Source organism: Lynx canadensis, chromosome A1 (genome assembly GCF_007474595.2).
Source record: "Lynx canadensis isolate LIC74 chromosome A1, mLynCan4.pri.v2, whole genome shotgun sequence".
Taxonomy (NCBI): Eukaryota; Metazoa; Chordata; class Mammalia; order Carnivora; family Felidae; genus Lynx; species Lynx canadensis.
This window is the reverse complement of record NC_044303.2, coordinates 173,400,863-173,422,463: the sequence shown is the minus strand read 5'-3', so window position 1 is coordinate 173,422,463 and position 21,601 is coordinate 173,400,863. Positions and strand designations below refer to the sequence as shown.

The 21,601-nt window shown below is 56.1% G+C and overlaps 1 protein-coding gene across 3 annotated transcripts; it reads right to left on the bottom strand.

The window, feature by feature from the left end:
* Window positions 1-125: 125 nt before the first annotated feature.
* DBN1 (drebrin 1) lies at window positions 126-16,735 on the bottom strand. Of its 3 annotated transcripts, XM_030326570.1 has the most exons (16): window positions 15,489-16,735; window positions 14,948-15,034; window positions 10,186-10,241; window positions 9,460-9,572; window positions 9,227-9,301; window positions 8,980-9,126; window positions 8,764-8,841; window positions 8,337-8,488; window positions 8,189-8,252; window positions 4,352-4,411; window positions 4,142-4,265; window positions 3,208-3,345; window positions 2,707-2,871; window positions 1,599-2,278; window positions 1,231-1,333; window positions 126-1,010 (listed from the first exon to the last, which is right to left on the bottom strand). In XM_030326570.1, the coding sequence occupies exons 1-16, from the start codon at window positions 15,563-15,565 to the stop codon at window positions 940-942; spliced, it is 2,190 nt and encodes a 729-aa protein (XP_030182430.1). In that variant the 5' UTR covers window positions 15,566-16,735; the 3' UTR covers window positions 126-939. The 3 variants fall into 3 exon arrangements, with proteins under 3 accessions (XP_030182430.1, XP_030182435.1, XP_032449948.1); XM_030326575.1 differs by lacking the exon at window positions 3,208-3,345 and having other exon boundaries at window positions 15,489-16,716; XM_032594057.1 differs by lacking the exons at window positions 3,208-3,345; window positions 15,489-16,735 and having other exon boundaries at window positions 14,948-15,164.
* Window positions 16,736-21,601: the final 4,866 nt, after the last annotated feature.

Here is a 21,601-nt window from a genome sequence, read left to right as displayed (position 1 = left end):
TTCCCTGCCCGTGAGATCACGGTGAGGGTGCTCCCTGTGGCCTTGGAGGTGGGAAGAGTTGGGAATGGGGGTCAGGGGAGGCGGCACACCACAGATCCGCCCCTGGAGGCCCGGAGCAGCAGGCCTGAAGGGATCTGGATTTCTTTATTAACAGACATGAGCACGACCCGTTACAGAAGTTTGTGCTTTCCAAAAACAGTTACTGAACGTGAAAAAGGAACCCAAGCAAAGAGGGAGGAGTTAGGGAGGGGCCATTTAAGCCCCGGGCCCCACCGATAGCCCTAACCTGATCCGCGCCTAGGGCCTCCAGCTTGGGACCTGCCCAGCAGGAGGGGGGCAGGAAAGGGCCTGGAAGCCGAGGGGCCCCAGCTGGGCCTACTTCCTTTGGGCCAGGCGGGGAGGGGTCAAGAGAAGGGCGGGGAGGGGGTCCCAGGGAGCCAGAGCCCACGAGCCATTTATTGCCATGTTTTAAAATTCGTGCAAAATATCTGAAGCCCTGGACAGAGAATACAAAGTGATATTTTTCCAAGAAACATAAAACTAGGAAAAGAGGTGGGGCATTTTCCCACCAGAGCTCCCCCGACGCCAGGCTCCCACGAAGGGCGAGGCCTCCACCCCGTCCAGCTGAGTGAGCAGGGAGGACTAAGAGCTACAATCTGGTCCGGGCGGGGAGGGGGTAGAATTTGCAACAGCGTCTCAACTACCAACGGGAGGAAAACCAGTCAACTGTACAAGTCTCCTATCAACTTTAAAAAAAAGAGAAAAGCTGTAAAAGTCAGGCCCTGTGGGTGGGGAAGCGGCCAAGTCCCGGGCCAGGGCCGGAATCCGGAGTGGGTGCCAGGCGGAGCTGCTGCGAGTGCAGGCACGGCGGGCCGTCTGGCCAGAGGCCGGCACAGGTGGGCGGCCTTGGCGAGGGCAGCCTGAGGGCGGGCGCCACCGCTAATCACCGCCCTCGAAGCCCTCCTCCTCTTCTGGTACTGGGTCTGCATCCCAGCAGGTGATGTCGATTTCTATGGTGTTGGGAAAGGAGGGAAGATAAGGAGATGGCTCAGCACATCCATGGCTGTTTCCCCAAACCCCTGGGAGCTGTGGCTGTATCCACACTTGAACGCAACACCCCCAAGTGATCGTGTGTGTGTGTGTGTGTGTGTGCGCGCGCGCGCGCGCATCTTCACACTTGAACCCAGCACCCCTACCGGAACTCCTCCCTATCACCCACCCCAGCACTACCTGGAGGTTTGTTGTAGAACACAGGAGGCGGGGCCTTTGCGCACAGCTCTTCGGATTGGGCGAACTCCTCCTCCTGTGATTGGCTGAAGTACCCCTCACTGGCCTGCAGGAGGAAAGCTCCAGGTCACTGGGCCCCACCCAGGAGGGCTAGGGCTGACCTACCAGGCCTGAGCGTTTCCCCAGCAACCAGTGATTCTATCAGTGGTTTCCAGGGAAACATATGCCTGCCTTGGGCACAAAAGCAGAGATGGCCCAAGGAGGGAGAATGAAATGGAGCCTCCTTCCAATAATATGGGTCTCAGAGAATGGAGGTACTGCCTGCTAGAACCCTGACCACCACCCCTACCACCAGGCTGTCCCTGCCCCACCTGGGTCCCCTCCTTCTGGGTGGTCTCGCCATTGGTCAGCAGGTGGGGCTCTGGCTCTGGCTCCAGCTCTGGCTCCTGATCCAGCTCCTCTAGAGCAGAGGGCAGAGTTGGGACCTGGGAGGTGGCCAGAGGCTCCCCTTCTATTTCCTCTTCTGGGTCACAGAAGGTAGCTGGCGGCTCAGGCAGCTCATCAAAATTGAGAAGGTTGGCACAGCCTTTGCCTGCCAGTGGCAGTGGCTCCTCAACCACCTCATCTAGCAGGGGTACCTCTGCCAGAGTGACCTCGGCACCTGAAGGTGGTGTAGGGACCCTAGGCTCAGCCTGGGATGTGGAGGCCTCTTCCCCGTTGCCAGGCCATAGGTCAATGAGGCTGGCAGCGGCAGGGGAAATGGTGTTGGCAACAGCGGTATCGGCAGTGGCAGTGTCGGTTTCAATGGCATCAGCTACCGGGATGTCAGCTGTGGTGGTGTTGGCCATGGCAGGCTCCAGAGGGGCAGCCAGGACAGCCTGCTCTGGAGATGCCATGAACATCAAGTCCTCCGTGGGGCTGCCTTGCCCCTGGGGAGGCTCTGGTGCCTGTGGGGGCTCCTCCATGGGGCCTGCCCAGGCCTGAGGGGCTGTTGCTCTGGCCTCTTTGCTGGTCTCTTCACTATCCAGGCCAGGCTCGGGCTCCTGGGTCTCTGCAATAGCACAAATGCAGGAGAGAGATGTGGTCAGCTCCCTCAGGGAAAGAAGCAGGCCTGGGACAGCCACCCTACTGTACTCTGCCTGCCCCCTGACTTCCAGGACAGAAGGCTTCCACTAAGAGCTCCATACAGAGCACCTTCCAGAACACCCACTGGGCCCTGTTGCCCCTTTATCTCCTAGTGTCTTTAAACTGCTCGGCAGCCCTGGGAGGAAGGCCCCATCCGCATTCCAGTGAGAGATACTGAGATTCAGAGATAGCAGGTCTGACTGCAACACCAAGCTTCCTCCCTGCCATAGCTACTGGGAGGCCCAGTGATGGGTGGCCCAGATCCCTAAGGAGTTGTTACTATGGCCACATGGGGTTCCCAGCCTGGGGACTGGGGAGAGGCCTGGTGCAGCTAGGGTGCAACCCCTCATTCACCTTGAGGGGGTGGCGGAGGCAGTGGTGGAGGCTGCGAGGACGTGACCTCATCCAGAGCCCGCTCAATCTGTTCAGCGACAGGGGTAGAAGCCGTGCTGGAGTCAGATGGGCTCCGGGTGGGGATGGGGGTGGGTGCCATCCTCCGGTGGCTGTCCAGGTGGCTGCCTATGGAACAAACCCCCAGGCTGGTCAGTAAGGGCCAAGGGAGCCAGGTGGGACCAGGATTGTCCACCTTGGGGGCCTGGCCATCACCTCCTGTCTGGAGTCTGGGTAGGGGCTAGGAGCCCCCCAGCCCTTCAGGGGCCAGACCACAGCTCCAGACCCTAGAAGCCAGGTCCCTTGGGACAAGAGCCCCTTCAGGGCCAGGGGAAAGAGGCAGGTAATACCTGCTCTGGGGACAAACACCAGAGATCAGCGGTCAGGATGGGGGAGGGCAGGGGCACTGCTGGGAAGCGGGGCCCTCCTTACCCCACCCCACTGAGGCCTGGGGCTGCTACCTACATGGGAGGGAGGAAGAGAGGTTTGGGGTGCGGTGACAGGTGATATAGGGAAAGGGAGTCCGTGGAGGGGAGGAGGAGGAAGAGGAGGAGGAGGAAGGCCCACTGTCCGATGCCTTTATGAAAGGGCAGTACGGACGACCTGCCGAGAGAGACAGACAGAGAGAGACAGAGGACAAGAGAGGGTCAGTCTCCCCCCCACCCCCATGAGGCCTCACCCGCCCCCAGGGCTGGCCCTAGAAGTCCAAACTGCCTTCCGCTAGGGCACACAATCAGCCATACTAGGCCACAGCCTCAAACCATCAGATGATTCCCACCAGCACCAGACAAGCAGAGCAATGAGCTTGCCACACAAAGCCAGACTCAAAGCAGTACAGGGACAGCCTGCCCCACCCCTGGAACCCCAGCACAAGGCCAAGCACACAGCAGGGGCAAACACTCAGATCAGCAGACAGAGCAGGAGGGTGCTTTGTGGAGGGAGGTGGAAGCTGCACAGGGAGAATCCCAACGGTGAGCGCTGGGTACAGGCTCCAGGCTGCTCAAACTCAGGGCCAGAGTAAGAGTCCACCGCACATGCACCCACAGCCCTTCAGGCAAGACCTAGTTCAACCCCAGGAGGGCCACTCCCCACACTCAAGGGCGGGGGGAGGGGGCAGGAGGGGTGGTTTCAGCCCATGCCAGAGCTGCCCAGATGACCTCTAGCACTACCTGTTGCTCAGCCAAGGCCAACACCAACCCCCCCCACCTGAGCCCCTCTCAGTCCTGCCACCTGGGAGCCAGTGGGTGAAAGCACACTTGATGAATGGATGGCCTTGCCTTCTCCAAAGGGGTCCTTGGGCAAGGAAGGCTTCCCTTCCAAGAAAGAGTCGCAGAGAGGCTCAGGCCCAAAACCTGAGGAGAGGGGGTCAGGTGGGGGGCGGGGTTAGACCTGGGACTACCTGGTCGGTGGTTGAAGGGTGAGGGTGCATCGCAGCTGCCCGCAGAGGCCGACGCAACTCGTTCCTGCTGCTTGAAGAACTCCCGTGGGTTGTCAGGCCGCTGGGCAATAATGGCTGCTGCCTCCTAGGGGCACAAAGAAAGGGTGAGAGCCAGGCCCAGCTAAGGCAAGCCCTGCCCACCTCACTTTGTCCTGCTCCCCCAACTCTCACCTCTACCTCCGATTCTGACTTCTTCATCTGGGTCTCTTCTTCTTCATCCCGCTGGTCACCCTGAAACCAAAAAGACAGTGTCCTGGTCATCCCACTCTCCCAGGAGCTCTTGGCCTTCTTACAGGCCTCATGTTTTCTCCACAACCTGGCAGGAAGCAGCTTGGGGGCGGCACCCCTGCTCCCTTCACTACCCAGTCACATAGTCCCTTTATCTACAAGGCCCTCAGCCACCTCATCTCCAGCTCAGACAGGCCCTGGGTACCCAGCTCAGGGACTCCTGCACCATCACCCTGAGATCCAACAGGCATCCAGGGTCATTCAGGAGTGCTCCCTGCTTTGTAGCTAACTTTTCCTGGACCTCCTACCTCAGTACCTAGCCAACCACACCCCCATCACTGATGCCCGGATCTTGGCATTATGACAGGAGGCTTCTCATTAGTCCCATATCCTTGCTCTCTTCCCATAAAAAGAGTTTTTCCAAAATCCAAAATCAGACCATGATTTCTCCTAGCTTAACATCCCTTGGGGAGCTTCTCATGAGCCGGAGTGAGTACTAGCTGAGTATGGCCCACAGACGGCTTTTGTTTTGCCAGTATGATGTTTTTATTATTTTTTTTAATGTTTATTCATTTATTTTGAGAGAGAGAAAGTGCATGTATACACATGGGGTAGAGGCAGAGAGGGAGGGAGAGAGAGAATCCCAAGGAGGCTCCACTCTCGGTGTAGAGCCCGATATGGGGCTCCATCCACGACCTGAGCTAAAGTTAGAGGAGTCGGACACTTAACCGAGTCACCCAGGCACCCCCAGTATGATGTTTTTAAAACATTAGTTGCTACCACTTAAAAATCAGGAGTATCAGACCGAAATCAGGATCTCTAGTTTCTCCTGAAATGCCAGAAGCCCTGGCAACAATGGCCCGTGTGCTCTTGGCCAGAGCTGTACTGCTGGAACCCTCACCCCAGCTTGCTGCAGACCATCCCCTACTGCACTTCACTAGCTACCGGCACTGGACAGTTTTGAGGCCGCAACCCCAGGAGTAAAGGCAGATGGGGCTCCTTGTTTATCCTACATTCCCTTTCGCTTGCCTGATCTAGCCCGTCACCTCTCTCACACCCTCTTCCCGCCGTGACTCACCCACACTACCTGTAAGATGAAACACAAAGTCCTCAGCACAATGTAGTCACAGTTCCTGGAACACGCACACCATTTCCCACCTCCATGCCTTCACACGGGAGGTCAATCCCTCTTGCCCCAAATGCCCAACTCCCACCCCAGGTTCAACTCTTCCTGCTTTCAGCCTCAGCTTGGCACTGCCTCCTGAACAAAAGGACCCTCGCCCATTCAGGTCATTTTTGGGTCTCCATGAGGTGTTCCAGGCATACACCACAGATGACACTATATCATAATTTCCTTTTTCTGGGATCATCACCCCTGCCCCCTGTGGGTGACACAGGCTGAGAAGTCAGATCTGTGTGTGAGCGGCCAGCACATGGTTCAGTTGGCACATATTTGCACAACTGAACTCACTACATCAAAGATTTTTAATCAATGCTGCTCCTGCTACTATTGTGGCAAATGGGGTAGGTTGGGGGAGGGGACTGGTGCAGAGAGAATAAGCTGCAGGTAAGGTGGTGAAGTTACAGAGCTGCTTTGAGCATATAATCTAAAACTTAAATTTTCCCCTCAGGATACATTAAGAAAATGGCCCTCCAAAGTACCCCTCAAGATGGATGTCACTCCAACCACAGCTTTGTGTCTTCCAGAATGAAATCTAAAGTCCTCCCCTGACCTACCTCTCTCTATTTCCATTCATATTTCCCTTGCTCCTCAGCTCACTCGGCTCCAGGCAGGGTCCTTGCCTTCCTATAAATTACATGCCACCGGCCTTTGATGATGTTCCAGCACTGGCTAGTGTAACCTCACTAGAGTCCTTTGCCAGATTCAAAAAAAGGACTAGAGGCAAGCTCATCACAAAAGCCTTAACTACCAACAACGTGCAAAACACTGAAACAAATTAGGGCTCTGGGTAGGAAAGTGAGATCAATACACTAATCATAGGGTCAAAAGCACTGCTGTGCCTGAGCAGCTTCAGATACATGGGGAGCTCCCTGGCAGCCCAGGCAAAAATGGAACTCAGTATAAGGAATGCAATTCTTAACAGAGGACAGAAAGCAGAACAGCTTAAGCAAGGAGAAAGCATTTTATGGTCCTAAATTCCAAAATTCACACACGGGACTGTCTTTAAAGTCCTGCAGTTGTAGGGTCACCACACTGACCTGCTAGAGCATCCACTGTCACTGTCACATGAGCCACACTTGAAGGGCCAGACGAGACTCTAATGTAATGGTAATGGTGTTAAGACTTCTAAGACTTTGACTAAAATGCTGACAACTGGTGAAGATGAGTGATCAGGGGATTCACTCTACTACTGTTTCTACTTCTGAGTGCGTGTGTGTGAAATTTTCTGTCAAAATCAACTTTTTCAAAATGACCTTGCTCTGAATGGGTAAACAAAATGTGGTGTATACATACAATGGAGTATTATCAGCCTTAAAAAGGAAGACATTCTGACACATGGATGAACCTTGAAAACACTGCGAAGTGAAATAACCTAGTCACAAAAGGAAAAAATATTACATGATTCCATTCAAATGAGGTACTTCAGAGGCGTCAGATTCATACAAAGTAGAAAGGCAGTTGCCTGAGGTCTGGGGAAACAGAGAATGGGGAGTTTAATGTTTAATGCAGACAGAGTTTCAGTATGGGAAGATGAAATTTTTGAGGATAAATAGTGATGACAGTTGTACAATACGAACATATTGGCAATCTTAATGCCACTAAGCTGTACGCTTAAAAAATGGTTAAGGTGGCACATTTTATGTTACATACGTTTCGGCACAATTCAAAATAAGCGGATTCACCGATTAATTTTGAAAAAAATCTTGCCCACCTTGTTCTCCACTGTTTCGAACACCTGGCACATGGCAGGTGACAAACGTTTGCTGAATGAACGATTGCAGGTGGAGCTTACTAACCACACATCATCTCCGCCCCGAGGGGCTACTGTGATTAGAGTGAACTATGACAGCCACTTCATGCCAGGGCCTCTGCAGGGCTGACCGGTCTCCTCCCTCCCAGCCTCCTGTGAGTATGACCCTGTGTCCCCGCAGCACAAATGGCCATCATAGTCCCAATCCAGATGAGTAGTACCCACCTCCCATCCTGAACTATACCATGTTCAGCCCTGAACGACTTTAGCTATTGCTGAAATACAAAATTCAATTCAAAGCATGAAGACTCAACTCCACTATGATTTTCAAAGGGTCAGGTCCCACGGCCCATCCCAATGTTTGGATGTCAGACGGCACCCTCGGAACAGGGGCTACTCTAAAGGAGATACTACAGATGCTCAGAGCACTGGCCTGGGCTCATTCATGTGGCTCTGCAGCACAACTGTGGTGGGGACCACGCCGCCAGACCCCAAAGTGCAGGAAGTGTGCCCAATCCACCCCAAGCCTTTTAGGCTCCACTGGGAGGGGTAGAGGGAGGCTGGTCAGTGAAGGTCATGGTAGATTTTCTCTTCTATTCTATAAAAGAAGCTTCTTCCAAGGAGGTTTCTTTCCACAGCCAAGGAACAGAGGCCCACATGATCAGATGGCAGGCCTGATACTCTGTGTATCACTGTGATACTCCATGTCCATGCAAAGGTACCCTGAACACCTGGAACTGTCCCCAAGCCACGGATATCCCCCCGCCCCTCCCGCGAAGCCCAGGAACACAAGGACCATTCTCACTTCCCTTCGCTAGGAGACTGGGAGCCCTGGCTAAAAACTTACAAAGATAGACTGCTCTTTCAACCGCCGCTTGGCCTCCTCAGCTTCTAACGTCTGCTGTTTCCTCCTGGAACGATAAGCCAGCATGCACACCTGAGGGTGGGTCCACCGAAGGCCTGGAGCATGTGGCCTGGGGTGGGGCAGGGCCGACCTGTGCTCCTCTATCTGCTGTTCCCGCTCTCGGTAGCGCCGTTCCCGTTCCTCCTGCTCCTGCCGCTCCTGCTCCATCCGCTCTTGCTCAAACCGGAGTCTCTCATCCAGAGCCTTCTTCCGCTCTTCCTCCTTCCTCAGCTCTTCCTCCTTCTGCAACCCCCCACGCCAAGGCAGTGCAGGCCCTGAGCTGGGGCCCGCCTCTGCCCCTCCAGCCCATCCCCAACCCAGGATTGGGGAGGTACCAGTTCTGGGATTTATGCCCTATAGGCATAAAGCCAAAAGGGCTCCCTCTTTCAGCTGGGGTAGCAAACAAGATGGAACACATTGTTTAAGGGAGGGACCTGGGGAATAGAAGCCAGAGCTATGCCTTGGGGTAGGGTCAGGGAGGGGCAGCTCAGCCTGAAAGCTGGGGCCAAGGTCCACACCTTGGCTTGCTCCCAGAACTGCTCGCGGTTAATCCGCTTCATTTCCACAGCTGCATCAGTTTTCTGATAGGTGGTGCCCTGCAAAGTCAAATGGCTTGGCATGAGTGGGGAGAATGGGCTGAGTGCTCCGGGAGCTGCCATACACAAAGGGTGAGGACCGAGAGATGTGGGGCAGGTGCAGCCCTGGCAGGGCCAGTCTGCCCCAGGCACACTGACCACCGGCTCGGCGTTCTCATCCTCACGTAGCCGCAGTCGGTGCAGCACGGGGCTGGAGAGCCGCGCTAGCCCATTGGAGAGTCGCTGCCCGATGGCACCCGCATCTATGTCTTCCACGCTGCTGGCGTTCACAATCACATCGACACCCTGCAGCAAGAAGTCGTGTTCAGGCAGCATGGCTCTGTCCCATCACTACCACCAGCCAGTGCAGAGACCCTGCTCCCACAAGCCCCAACCCCACTCGCACCTGGAAGAATTCAGCCACCTTAGCCACGTGGCTGGCACAAGCGCATTTGCGGGCATCAGGCACATCTTCACCAACCTGCAAAGTACCCAGGGAAGAGGAGGTCGGGAAAGGACAAGAGGGGTCAGCAGCCTGAGGCCCCGGGCTCTCTTTCCAGGGGGCTAGTGGGGCGCTCTCTGGTGGTGTCAGTGGGTGAAGTGGGGCCTTTACTCCCTTCCCAGCCCATAGCTGCATACCCAGTTGATGAGCACATATTTTGGCAGAGCAGCCTGGGAGTCCTTGACGCTGCAGAAGCCGTACATCACCTTCTGGTTCTCAAAGTGGCCGGAGAGCTCCTGCAAACCCCCATCTGGGGGAATCAGGAGGGTATCAGGACTCTCCATCTCCTGAACCCTTACCCTGCAAAGGGCCTGGAGCCCGAAGGAAAGACTCCTCTCGTGGGCTCTGCAGGCACACCCAGAGATCTGGAGGCCCCGCAGTTCCATGCTGGTGTGAGACAGGGCCAGCAGGCAGGAGCGAGCTTTGTCTCTGAAACCCCTGGGGCCTGACTTAGGGTAGGACTGAGGAAGTGTTTGTTCTTCACACATCCCTTGTCTCACTGTTCTCACACCCTCTCTTACACTGTGCTAGTGCCCGCTGAGGTAAGATTTAAAACCCCTGGGTTCCCGAGAAAGTGGAAGTGATCTGGGCCATACCTGCCAGGCCCCTTCTCTCCTAGCTGAGTGACTTTGGGCAGTCACTCTCCCTTTCTGAGGCTCACTCTTCTTATAATCAAATAGCAAGCAAGGCTCCCTCCCTCCCCACCCTGGGGATCTTAGGGATGGCTGGAGGAAGGACACAGGCAGACAAGTGTGGGTCGACTGGCTGCAAGCAAGGAGATGGCTTGCAGCCAGACGGGTGGGGAAGAAAACAACCAGAGGAGGGGGCGGAGAGGAAGGCAAAGGAATGGCTGGAATTCTTACCTCCTGATGCTGCAAGCTTGAGGTCATCTGAGCCATCCTCATATGTGTACAGAGCCCTGGGGAAAGGGAGGGGTGGCTCAGAGTACTGTCAGGGCCCAGGCTGCCAATTTTGGGTGGGGATGGCTCTGGGGAGGAGGAGGAACACAGAGGGGGCAGGCCAAGAGTAGGGATTCTGGCCCAGCACTGCCATGTCATCACGACAGCAGGGCTAGGCACCAATTCTGGCTGAAGCCCAGTGGGAGGCAGCCTGGGACCTGGGACAGGGAGGCCTGGGTCAGCCGGGGAGTAGGCAATGGGGCAGTATTCGCTGCCTGGTCGCTGGCTTTGAGGGAGCCTATGTGTCCCATGCTCAGAGCCTGGGCCCTGGCAGCCTACAACCCAGTGAGCGGGTGTGAGATGGGAGATTCCAAGGCGACGGTTCCTTGGTTACCGTTCCCTGGCTACCATGATCCTCATCCTCCATTGGCTGTCGCCAGGAACCTACCTGGCGTGTTCTTCAGTACCCACAGCCCCTCCTCCCATGGCAAGGGAGGGGGAGGAGAGAGAACCTGGTGCTCTCTTCGATGGGCATCCCTGGGTAACCATGGCAACCTGGCAATTGGCACATGACTGGCCCACCCTACCCACATTCTCCTGAACACAAAGGACCCTGGGGACATGGCTTTGGCCTCAATCTTGGCCTCTCAGAAATGGGGATGAGGTCAACGTGGCCACTCTTGTCACTCTTGCCCAGACTCAGACCCCTGGCATGTTCTCCTGGCCTTCCAGGCCCTAGGCCTCTGCCAGAGCTGAGGCCCTGGCCTCCCGGGAATGCTGGCCTTTCCTTCTGCCTTAGCTTCACCAGAAAGCTGACTGTAGCAGCCTTCTTCCTTCCCCCTCCTTAGCTTTTTCTGCCCTGGCTTTTTCTCCCCAAGCAGCAGTGGCACAGCATCCATTTCGCGCAAGGGAAGGCAGAGACGTTTCCTGAGAACCCACTGGAGCGAGGAAGAAGAGCCTTGTCCCGGAGGCTCAGCAGGTCTCAAGCTCCTTCTCCACGCTTTCCTTTCTCTACTCCCAGAACAAGTGGAGGAGGCTAGGAGCTAGAAGGGGAGGCAAGGTGCTGGAGAAGAGAAAGGGAGGGGGAAACAGAAAGAAAGGAGGAAGAAAGAGAAAAGAAAGGAAGTGAAGGGATGAAGAGAAAACGAAAGACAGAGGGAGCGAGGGAAGAAAGGGGGAGGGAGAGCGGGAAGAGGAAGGAGGGGGAGAGAAGGAGGGGGAGAGAAGAAGGGGGAGGGAGGGAGGAAGGAAGGAGGAGGGCCCAGGGAAGGAAGGAGGGCCTGGCCCAGTCTCAAGGGGTCAGCACAAGTCAAGATCCCTAGCCCCCTGCTTCTTGGGATCCCCCCCTCCAGAAAGGGACACAGGTGGGCTGTGGGGCTGGGAGCTCCTGGTCCAACTGTTGCCTGGGCCCCAACCCTGGCAGCTGCTTCCCAGCACAGCTGTCCCACCACCTGTCTGGCTACCCTAACCCACCACTGGGAACAAAGGGCCCTCAGAGAAGCAGGGAGAGTCTGTCTGTCTCCATTCTGCAGACCAGAAATGGAGGCAGAACTCAAAGACCCTAGCTGCCAGACACTGCTCTAGATATCACATCTCGCTGGAACAACTTGTCAGCCTCTCTGGGGGCCCTTGCTCCCCGCAAGAACACCTGCCTGCCAAGGACCCCTTCCGCCCCAACCCTTGCCTACCCACCTCTGGCCATCTTTTCCTGCTATGGCCACAGCCCTTGCCTGGCAGAAACCATGCCTAAGTTGCAGGCCTTCAACCCTGAGCTCCGCCCCACCTGTCTTTCCAGCCAGACATCCATATCCACACCAAACACTTGGGGTGTGCTGGATGGCTCCCTTATCCCAAACACAATTCTGGATATTTCCCACCCTGGAGCCTCTGCATATGTGGTTCCCTCCACAGGAAGGCCAGACTTAGTTCTCTACCCCCACTGCCCACCCTTGGCTGAAATCCTTCAGGGCCCCCAGTGCCAGCTCCCAAGAAAGCCCTGCCCGAAGCTGCACCTTCCCAGAGCACTTACCACACCCCAGCAGGGACAGCAAGAGGCATCTGAACCCATCCTAGCTTTCACTAGACCTGAGCTCCAACACATCAGAGGCAGCCTGGGCCTGCATGGGTGGGAGCTGGTGACACCACAAGGTATCAGGAAGGGAGGCCCAGGAATCTACCTGTCTTACCAGCTCCAACCCCTGAAGACAGACAATGCCCTAGCTGTAAGCTTTGTGAAGCTGAGCATTGATTTGGTCAGTCCACACTTATCACTCCCTGGGTTCCAAGACCAGCATAGGGCAGCAACAGTAGGTACCTGTGATACTGACACAAACTCTGAGAAACCACCTAGGCCAGAGACACTGGACTAGGGTGGGGTGGGGACTGGAGTGTAGCCACTCCAGGGAGATCCTGAGTTCAGCTGAGGTGGGGGACCAAAGGCAGGTGGACTCTTCAGGACAATCCCACTCTCAGGATGTTGCAGCTGGAAGGGCCTTGGGGGTCCCAGATATGGTGGAGTCCTGTCGCCTCTTCATCTTTTCAAAAAGACCAGAGGGGAGCAGACACTTTGTGTGTGGTCACACAGTGAGTAGTGTCACACCCAGGACAACACTTGCTCTTCCCACTACATAACCTGACTTCCTGGGCCCAGTGCCAGGGCAGTGGTCCATTTCAGAGGCTCTGCCACCTAGGAGTGAGCTCCCCCATCCCCTTCCCTCCCACTCAGAGGCAAGGGAAGTGAAGGCAGTGCCAAGCCCCTTGACCAAGACAGCAACTGTACCTAAGATGCCCTCCTCTGGCCTCCTAGTGCAGGGTCTGCCCATGAGTCTTGAGACCCCACTGTACCCCTGGCTCTGTATTGGGCCTGGGGGGAATTCATGGCCCACTCCACAGGATATGATTCTCACACTCTTTTTACAAAATGCTATCTGGGCCCTTGGGAGTGAGCAAATGTGTGCATGTGCGAGGGTGCGTGTCTGTGTGTGTGTGTGTGTGTGTGTGTGTGTGTCCCACACACAACCCAGATGGGGGGGTGACGCATGCCAGTGATGAATAACTTGCTTTGGCCACACGGATGCTGCTGGGCGTTGGGAGCCCAGGCCTCTGCTAAGCAGGATGTGGGCCAGCAGTGGTTGTGTGGCCCTGTACTAGGCCGCCAGAGTCCAATTTCTGGGAGGTTAGGGGGGAAATGGGGTGATGGCAGACACTAACCACCAGACCGGAGGGTGAGGGGGACATCTTAGGGTGGGCTGTGCCTCTCTGCAGACAGGGCCCATATCCCAAGGCTAACTCCTCCACCAGGCCAAGCCGGCCACTTGCCCTGAACTCCTCCCATGATCTCAGCCCCCTTGGGGCAGGGCTGGGACAATAGGTGGGCCGCCTGCCCACTTAGCCTGTGCTGGCCTCTCCTGTGACTGACCTGCAGGACATGAGAGCTTGTCTCCCGCGTCCATCCCTCCAGGCCTGGCCGCCAGCCAGTGCTGCAGTACCATGGCATGGGCGCCTGGCCATCTTGCCCCTCCTCCAGCCCCCAGGTCAGTGTCCCTACCCAACTGCCCTCCTAAGGTGAGGGTGAAGCCAGCCCAGGTGAGGTCCCTCACGCCTATCCTCTCTCTGTGCCTCAGTTTCCTGCCTGTCAGGAGAAGAACAGGCCTAGAGAACAGAATGGGTACCTGTCCCAGGAGAGAGTATTTTGGGGCAAGATGATTCCTGAATGGGGCAGTTTGCTTTCCTGCCACCCAGGGGACTCCAAAGGGAGAGCAGGTGGCCCATCCCCTCATACAGCTCAGGGGAAGACAACAGCTGGGGAAGCGGGAGAGGGTAGTTCAGCTTTCCCCCACCAGGGAGCTGAGAGTCCCTGGCCACTGGGCCATGAGGCTTAGGGGCTCAGTGGATCTACTCACCCTCTTATCCCTCTTTGGGGGTTCCCTCCACACTTGTGCGCCTGAGGGCTTCCTCCCAGGAACCCCAGATGGCCACCTAGCCAGGCAGTTCAGTCTCCGTTGCATCTCCCAGCCCTGATGCCTAGTCCCCACAATCCCCTCTGGGTCGGGTCGGAGAGAAGAGGACTCATCTCTGCCTCCTCCACGACCCCTGAGGGGAACAGGCGTCACTGGGTGATTGCTATGTGGCAAAGTACGTCTTTCCATCACACCCCAACTCCGAGAGGCCCCCCGGTGGGCGGGGCGCCCCGGCCCCCAGCCCGCCCTGCTCCTCCCCCGCCCTAGCTTTCCTTTGTGCTGTGGCCGGGCCGGGCTGGGCAAGGCAGGCTGCGCTGGCTCCGCTAGCTCGGTCCCCGCCTCGTCCCCGCCCGGTCTTCGCCCGCTCGAAGGTGGCGAAGGTGCCCTTGGCCGCCCGTGCACACCTGTCCCCCGGGCCCGGGGCGGAAGGGCAGAGGGCGGGGGATGGGCTACCGCAGGGCCATGCGGCCCCGGACCACACATCTGGGACCCTGCCTCTCCCTGACCTGCGTCGGGCCACCGCTCCCACCGCGAGACTGGGGCCGCCTGTGGAAGCTCGGGCCCGGCAGTGCCCCGCCTGGCCCGGCCCGGCCCCTCCTCCGGCACGCACAAAGGCAGCCCCTCCCTGGCCCTCCCGGGCCGCTGCACCATTTCGGGGTCTCCCCCTCCCTTCCCGGCTGCAGGGCGGCGGAGCCGGGTGGAAACAAAGGCGCGGCGGCGGCGGCGCGGGGACAAAGGGGCCGGGGGGGCGGGGGCGGGGGGCTCACCAGTCGGCCGCGCTCTCCTCCCGAATCACCTCCTCGTACGCCGCCAGCAGCTCCAGGCGGTGGCCGCTGAAGCTGACGCCAGCCATGCTGCTGGCCGGACCGAGACCGAACGGACAGACGCACAGACGGACGGACGGCCAGAGGAGCAGGGAAGGAAAGAAGGAGTCGCCGCCGCTGCCGCCTCGGAGCCTCTGCAGCGTTGCGAGCCGAGCGAGCCAGCGGCCGGGGGGAGGGGAGCCGGTCGGCGGGGGGCGGGGGGCGCAGGCTCCGCCCGGCTCGCTCCCTCCGCGCGCTCGGTCCTAGCGCCGCCCTGGCCCGGCGCAGGGGGAGGCCCGCCCCCCCCTTCCCGGCCTGCCCCGGGGCGCCCCCACGCCCCTCACCCACAGCCCCTGCACTCTTCGCCCGGGAGCGGGTCTGCCCTTCAGCTCTCAAGGCGCGTCCCACCCACGTCCTAAAACCTCGCCTACAGTGTTCCCAACGTAGGCGCTCACCCACTTCTCCAGCCCTTTACCCAGCCGAGACCCTACCTCACCACACTTACCGTATGCAACCACTACCCAGGCCCAGCTTCACCCCTCTTCTTTCCAGCTCCTTGTCCCAGTTCCAAACCCACTTCATTCCATTCGGGCCCAGCCCCACTCAGCCCCACTCCGTGCTTCATTTCTCTTCGTCCGGGCCTCACCGTCATCCCAAACCAGTTTAAACCCATTTCTGTCCCAACCCCCTAACCCAACCCAATTGGACCAGCCACCCTGGTCCATCTGCAGCTCATCCCCACCTCCGAAGGGCCCATTCCTAGTCCATCCCCATCACTATCCACTGTCACTTGTGTCTCCACCCCAAATCCAATTTCTTTCCCTGCCTACTCCCACCCCATACTCAGCCCACACCTCCAAACATTCACAGTCAGCCATCGCTAGCAGCACCTTACTCAGTCCAGCCTACCCTATTCCCGTTGGGATCTCAGTTCCTAACCACACCCCTCCATCCCTGCTTCCTTGACCATGCCCAGCCCCAACCCAGCTCACTACCCCAGCATTCTGAACTTCTTCCCCATCCCTGCTCCACCTCTATTCTGAGCACCCCTCCCTTACTTGCTGCCTCCAAATAGGGCCAGCCTAGGAATTCCTTTGCCTTCTCTCCCAAGCCTCAGGCCTCTCAGAGGAATCCCAAATAGAGTTCCGGAAGCAGGGAAGCAGCGTCTAACCCCAGACTCCCAGGGCAGGGCTCCTCCAAGGACACTCCAGGGCCAGTCCCCCTGGCACCTTTGTTTCCCAGAGCTCTGAGCACAGAAGTCCCCTGTGTGGGGGTGAGCACCATTGCCAGGGCCTCCTGGAACATCTCCACTCCTTGCTGAGGTGAGACCCTGAAACCCTCCTCGGCTCTAAGAAGCCTTTTCCATCTCCTACAAAGCCTCCCACCCCCATCTTCTGCGGGAAGGTGACAGAAACAAGCCAACTCTACTTGGTCCAGTCCAGGAAGTAGAGAGGTGGTCCCCAGCTGGGCCTCTGAGTTCTGAGTTGGGCAATCAGTTATTCTGAGAAGGAGAACAGTTTGAGTGGATCAGCAGTGAATCCTGGTACTTTGGAGTAGGAATAAAACCCCAAACATTTCACAGACACCTGCCTGGGGAACTCTGCACCTACTATGCCCATGGACCCCTGGCCCTGGCAGTTTCTCCATAGCCCCCACTTGGAACAAGGCCCAGGCAGAGTCCCTGGGATTCTAGGGAGTCCCTGGGATTCCTCTAGGGAGGAGACCACAGCAGGGCTGAAGGATGCCTGGGAAGGGTAGGTAGAGGGATCTCAGGCCTCATGCCCCTCCTGCTTCCTTTGACATGTCCTAGCCCAGGACTCCCCACCACGTCCTCGTCACCAGCCTCCTGCTCAGTCAGTTTCACATGCAAAAAACAGAAGTCCAATGAGCATGCTCTCCCTTCCTCAAATTCCTGCCTCCCCCCAGCCACCTACAAACTCTCTCCAGCCACCCCATTCTCACCTCTTTGCCATCCTTATTTTTAAATAAACTTTTAATTTTAGAACAGTTTTAAATTTACAGAGAAATTACAAAGATAGTACAGAGTCCTCACATGTCCCATGCCCCGTTTTCTCTATTTTCAGGAGAGAAAGAGGGTTCCCTGCTTACATGCCCTGGAGCCCACTCTTTCTGATCTTCTCACCCTTCATCCCTCTGCATCATCATCATCATCGTATAATTTGTATATCTGCAATCTGTCTCCTCCTGCTCCTGTTGTCCCTGGTATCATTCCAGCCAAGGTCACTAGTGACCCTTAAGTTGCCCAAATTCAGTGGCACCATTGTCATCTTCAGTTTTCTTGACCAGTGAGAGGAAGGTCACACTGATCACTCTCTCCTCTGTGCATCCGCCTTCCTTCAGCCACCTGCTGCCCCTGAAATGAACCCAGAAGCCCACCTGGTGGCTGGGTGGGTGCTGAGTGCCTCCTTGGAGGTCCTGCCACCAGGCTTTCCTGTCTACCACTCCCAGCACTGATCACCCTTCAGATCACTAACATATCAGGTCTCTCCCATCCTCAAAGCACAAGCTCCCCTCCACACTGGTAGGCTGGTCCAGTGGCTTCTGGGTCCCCAGAGTAGAAAAAACAAAAAAGAGGAAGGATTCAGATCCAGAAGCTGGCCGCGTGCTGTGTGACCTTGGCTAAAAGGCTTCCCCTCTCTGAGTTTCCTCTTTGATGAGGTGTAAGGATAAAATGTGACTAGATGGAGACTTGAAGGTGGGAAACCCCTTCCTTTCTCCTTGAAGCTTGGCTGTTCCCCATGCCCATCTTTCTGTTCTGTGCTTCTCTCTCTCTCTCTCTCCCTCTCTTTTTTTTAAAAAATTTTTTGCATGTTTATTTATTATTGAGAGACAGAGACAGAGCATGAGTGGGGGAGGGGCAGAGAGAGATGGAGACAGAATCCGGAGCAGGCTCCAGGCTGTCAGCATGGAGCCAGATGCGGGGCTTGAACCCACAAACTGTGAGATCATGACCTGAGCCAAAGTCGGACACTTAACTGCCTGAGCCACCCAGGCGCCCCGGGGTTCTGTGCTTCTCAGCATCTCTCAGGGAAGGTTTTAAGGCTGATATGTTGGCCTTAGGACTTTTTCAGCATCAGCTGGTAGAGCCTTCTCTGTCCTTATCCTGCCTCTGCCAGGTTCCAACCAAGCAAAACTTCAAGAGTGCCTGTCATCATTACAGTGCTTACAGCATTTCCCAGGCATCTGCCCCTAGGGGGTGGGAGTGCTCAGCCACTTCACCACATTAGCTCTGCTCCTGATAAGTCCATTGCTGTCACCGCACAGACTTTGCTAACCATGTGTCCTTAGACTCATTGCTGGACATTTCTTGTCTCATTCATCTTCACCTATAAAATGGGGATGATCATGATGGTACCTACTCACAGGGTCTGTTTGAAGATTTTTAAAACATTTCTAGAGGGTTGCCTGGGTGGCTCAGTTGATTGAGCATCCAACTCTTGATTTCAGCTCAGGTCATGATCCCAGGATCATGGGATTGAGCCCTGCATCAGACTCCGAGTTGAGTGCTGAGCGTGGAGCCTGCTCAAGATTCTCTCTCTCTCCCTCTCTCTCTGCCCCTCCCCCCTGCTTGTGTGCATTCTGTCTCTCAAATAAAAAAAGTAATAAAGTTCTTTAAAAAAAATAAAGATAAAAAAGTATCTAGAAAGTGCTTAAAATGACAACTGCATACAGTAGGTGCTATTGATGTGTCAGCTGTTATTACTGTTTTACAGATGGGAAAACTGAGGCTCAGTGAGGGGCAGTGACTTGCCCAGAGGCATGCAGCTAGTGAGGAACAAAGCCTGGATGGGAACCCAGGTCTATCCCATGTCACTTCACAACCATATGCTCTCCCTGCTTCCCCTCCTGTCACCCCCATTTCCAGGGGTGTGGCCTGGCTAGAATTCGGTCAGAAGTAGTTCTTGAGGCTATAGCTGTGGAGACTAGGGTCAGAGTCAGGGGGCAGGGGTTCTGGGTGTGGAGGGGAGGAACTGTGCCCAGTGCCATCCCTATCCCTGTTTTCTGGCTGCTTTTCCACTACAGGCTCCAGAGGGGAGCATGGAGTCCATGCTGGTGGTCAGCTGCAGGGACTGCTTCAGGGATGGACATGTTTCCCAAGTCGGTCCAATGGGTGTTAGCTCTGAGCCTATTGCTGGAACCGTTAAGAAAGCTTCCACCTGGGCTACTGAGCTGGCAGGATGTGGGCCTGGGGCTGGTTGAGGGGCATCTTTGCCAATAATGGGGAGAGCCACCTGACAATACAGCCAGCGTGAGGAAAACAGAGCTGAGACATGGAAAGTAAGCAAGAAAGCAAGCTCAGAGAGACTCCCACTGCCATTAACTTTTCTAGTTAAATGAGCCAAATTATTCCTGCTTTAGCTTAAACTCGTTTGAGTGGCAGGAGTCCCTCCTAATCTACCCAAGTAGTAGTCACTTTTGTCAGTGACAGGGAAATGGGTGAAAGCTGAGTTGGCCTTTTAGTGCCCCACCCCGCCCCAGCCCTGAGTGGAAGGACCCAGTCCTGTCCTGGGGCCTTCCCTGGCCATTCGCAGTGACCTCACCACACAATCTCCCAGGGCTGGCCTGGCCCCGTGAGTTCTTCCCAGACTCCCAGCAAGCTTCTTGCTCCACTACGGCCCCTGGAGCCCTAGTCCTCCTCCCCCCTTTAGGCTCCATTGAGGAGGGGCCCTTCCTCCACTCACAGGGTTGTTGGAATCCGTGCACCGAGGGGCCCTGCCCTTTCCCCCATGGTCTCAGCTGCGTTCCCCTAGTAGGACTGCTTGGAGGGGTCCACGGGACTGTGCATGTTCCAAGACTACATCGGAGCCGGCACTGAGGAGGCAGGACCAGAATCATCAGTTCTCTGTCCTCTGTACTCCAGTCCCTCACCCTGCACTGCCTCTCTTCCTGCTGACTTCAAATGAGCTCAAACTGCTCAGAGCAGGCAAAAGCCCCTCCTCTGCCTGCTGCCTCTCTGGTTGCCCACTCATGCCCCCGCTGTGGGCTCTGCCCCCTCAGTTGGAGATTGCACTCTCCAAGGGCGCTAATGGCCTCCCCTGCCTGGCACAAGGACATTTCCCAGTTCCCATGGCCTCCACCCGCACAGCCTCACACCCCAGCTTTGGAACACTGTGATCCTTGCAGCTCTAAGGTTTGGAGGGGACAGTTGGGAGGTGCAGTGGGGAGCACCTCAGCTTTTGATCTTTGGAGGAACATACCCAAGATGTTCTGGCTGAGTGGCTTTGGACAGGTCATTTTCACTCTCTGAGCCTCAGTTCCCTCATATGAAACATGCCTTTAGTGACATCTCTCTTAAGTGATTTTCTAGGATTAAATTATATATAAGCTATTGCCCCGTGGTTCCAGGTAGAGAGAGGCAATGTTCAGAGCAGGTGCTCCATGCTTGTGTTTATTTCCATCTAGGCTAGCTCCTCTTTCCTGAGATTCAGTCTCCAACTCTCTGTTCTTCACCCTTCTGTCCCCACTGTTCCCCCAACCCTGCCTCAGCCCCCACCCCACTCCTACCCCAACTTCCCTTTCTTCTACCACCTTCCCTGGGCAGATACCGCCGATCTTCCTCCCTCCACCCATCTTGGCTGCCCAGCTGACTGTAGCTCCTAGTGGTCAGACTTCCTCCTGGCCGACCACAGCCAAGCCTCTTAAGAGAGTTGTCTACACTCTCTCATCTACTCTCATTCTACATCTCACCGGCCCTCCCCCGCCTAGTTCCTCTAACCCTGGCTGCTGCCCCAGCTCTCTGCTAAACTGATCTGGCAAACATCATCACTTTGTTGCAAAATGCGATGGGGACTCCTTGGCCTTATCTGCCTGGATGACACTGTTGGCAACTTCTGGAAACACTCCTGCCCTGCCCTCGCCTCCCTGCCCTTAGCTCTCCAGAGGCTGTCATCTGTCCTCTGTCTCTGGAGGCTCCTTCTGCTTTCTCTGCCCAGCGCTGTGATGTTGCCGCTTCCTGCCCTCTCATTTCTTCCGTGGCTGTCCTCATGCTGGATTTGTTCCATGTTTATTATTATTTTTTTAAACAGGTTAAAAAAGAATCTAACTTAGTTGCCAACATCCAAAAACCAGATTTCATATTAAAGTCTGAATCTCTGGGTGCCCTTGGTAAACTGTCAGATGTGGCCACAGCTCAGCGTTCACACATGGCGGCCCTTGCTTCAGGCTGAGAGTGGCTGCCCCCAGAAGCTCCCCCCCAGACTGCTCCCAGCAGCACTCAGCATCCTTCCCTGTGTTCTTGCTCGCTTGTATCCATGGAAACCAAGGATGGACTGAGAGGGCTTCATGGTTCAAGAGAAGTGGGAGAGAGTGCATTTCTTTGTGTAAGTGAAAGATACTGTGTTTAATATGCTAGGGATGTCTTAGTTCCAAAGGAAACCGCATCTCACCTGCTTTACTCCTGCTGTGACCTACCTGGGCCCTGCTCCTCAGCCCTCTCTCTGGCCATCAATTACAAGCATCTGTGACCTCCCCATCCCTGTCCCAAACTCATTCCTGAATTGAATCTGAGGTGAATACGGACTTGACTCTTCATCTGCTTTCTGAATTTGTCACCTAAATGTCCCACAGGCATGTCATCCAGTCATTTAACATTCATTG

Coding starts and splice junctions, on each gene's coding strand:
- DBN1 (XM_030326570.1), bottom strand. CDS start 15,565: ATGAAGTGGGTTTGGAACTGGGACAAGGAGCTGGAAAGAAGAGGGGTG. Junction 15,035..15,488: donor CTGGGTAGTGGTTGCATACG/GTAAGTGTGGTG, acceptor TCCGGCCAGCAG/CATGGCTGGCGTCAGCTTCA. Junction 9,302..9,459: donor AATATGTGCTCATCAACTGG/GTATGCAGCTAT, acceptor GGTACTTTGCAG/GTTGGTGAAGATGTGCCTGA.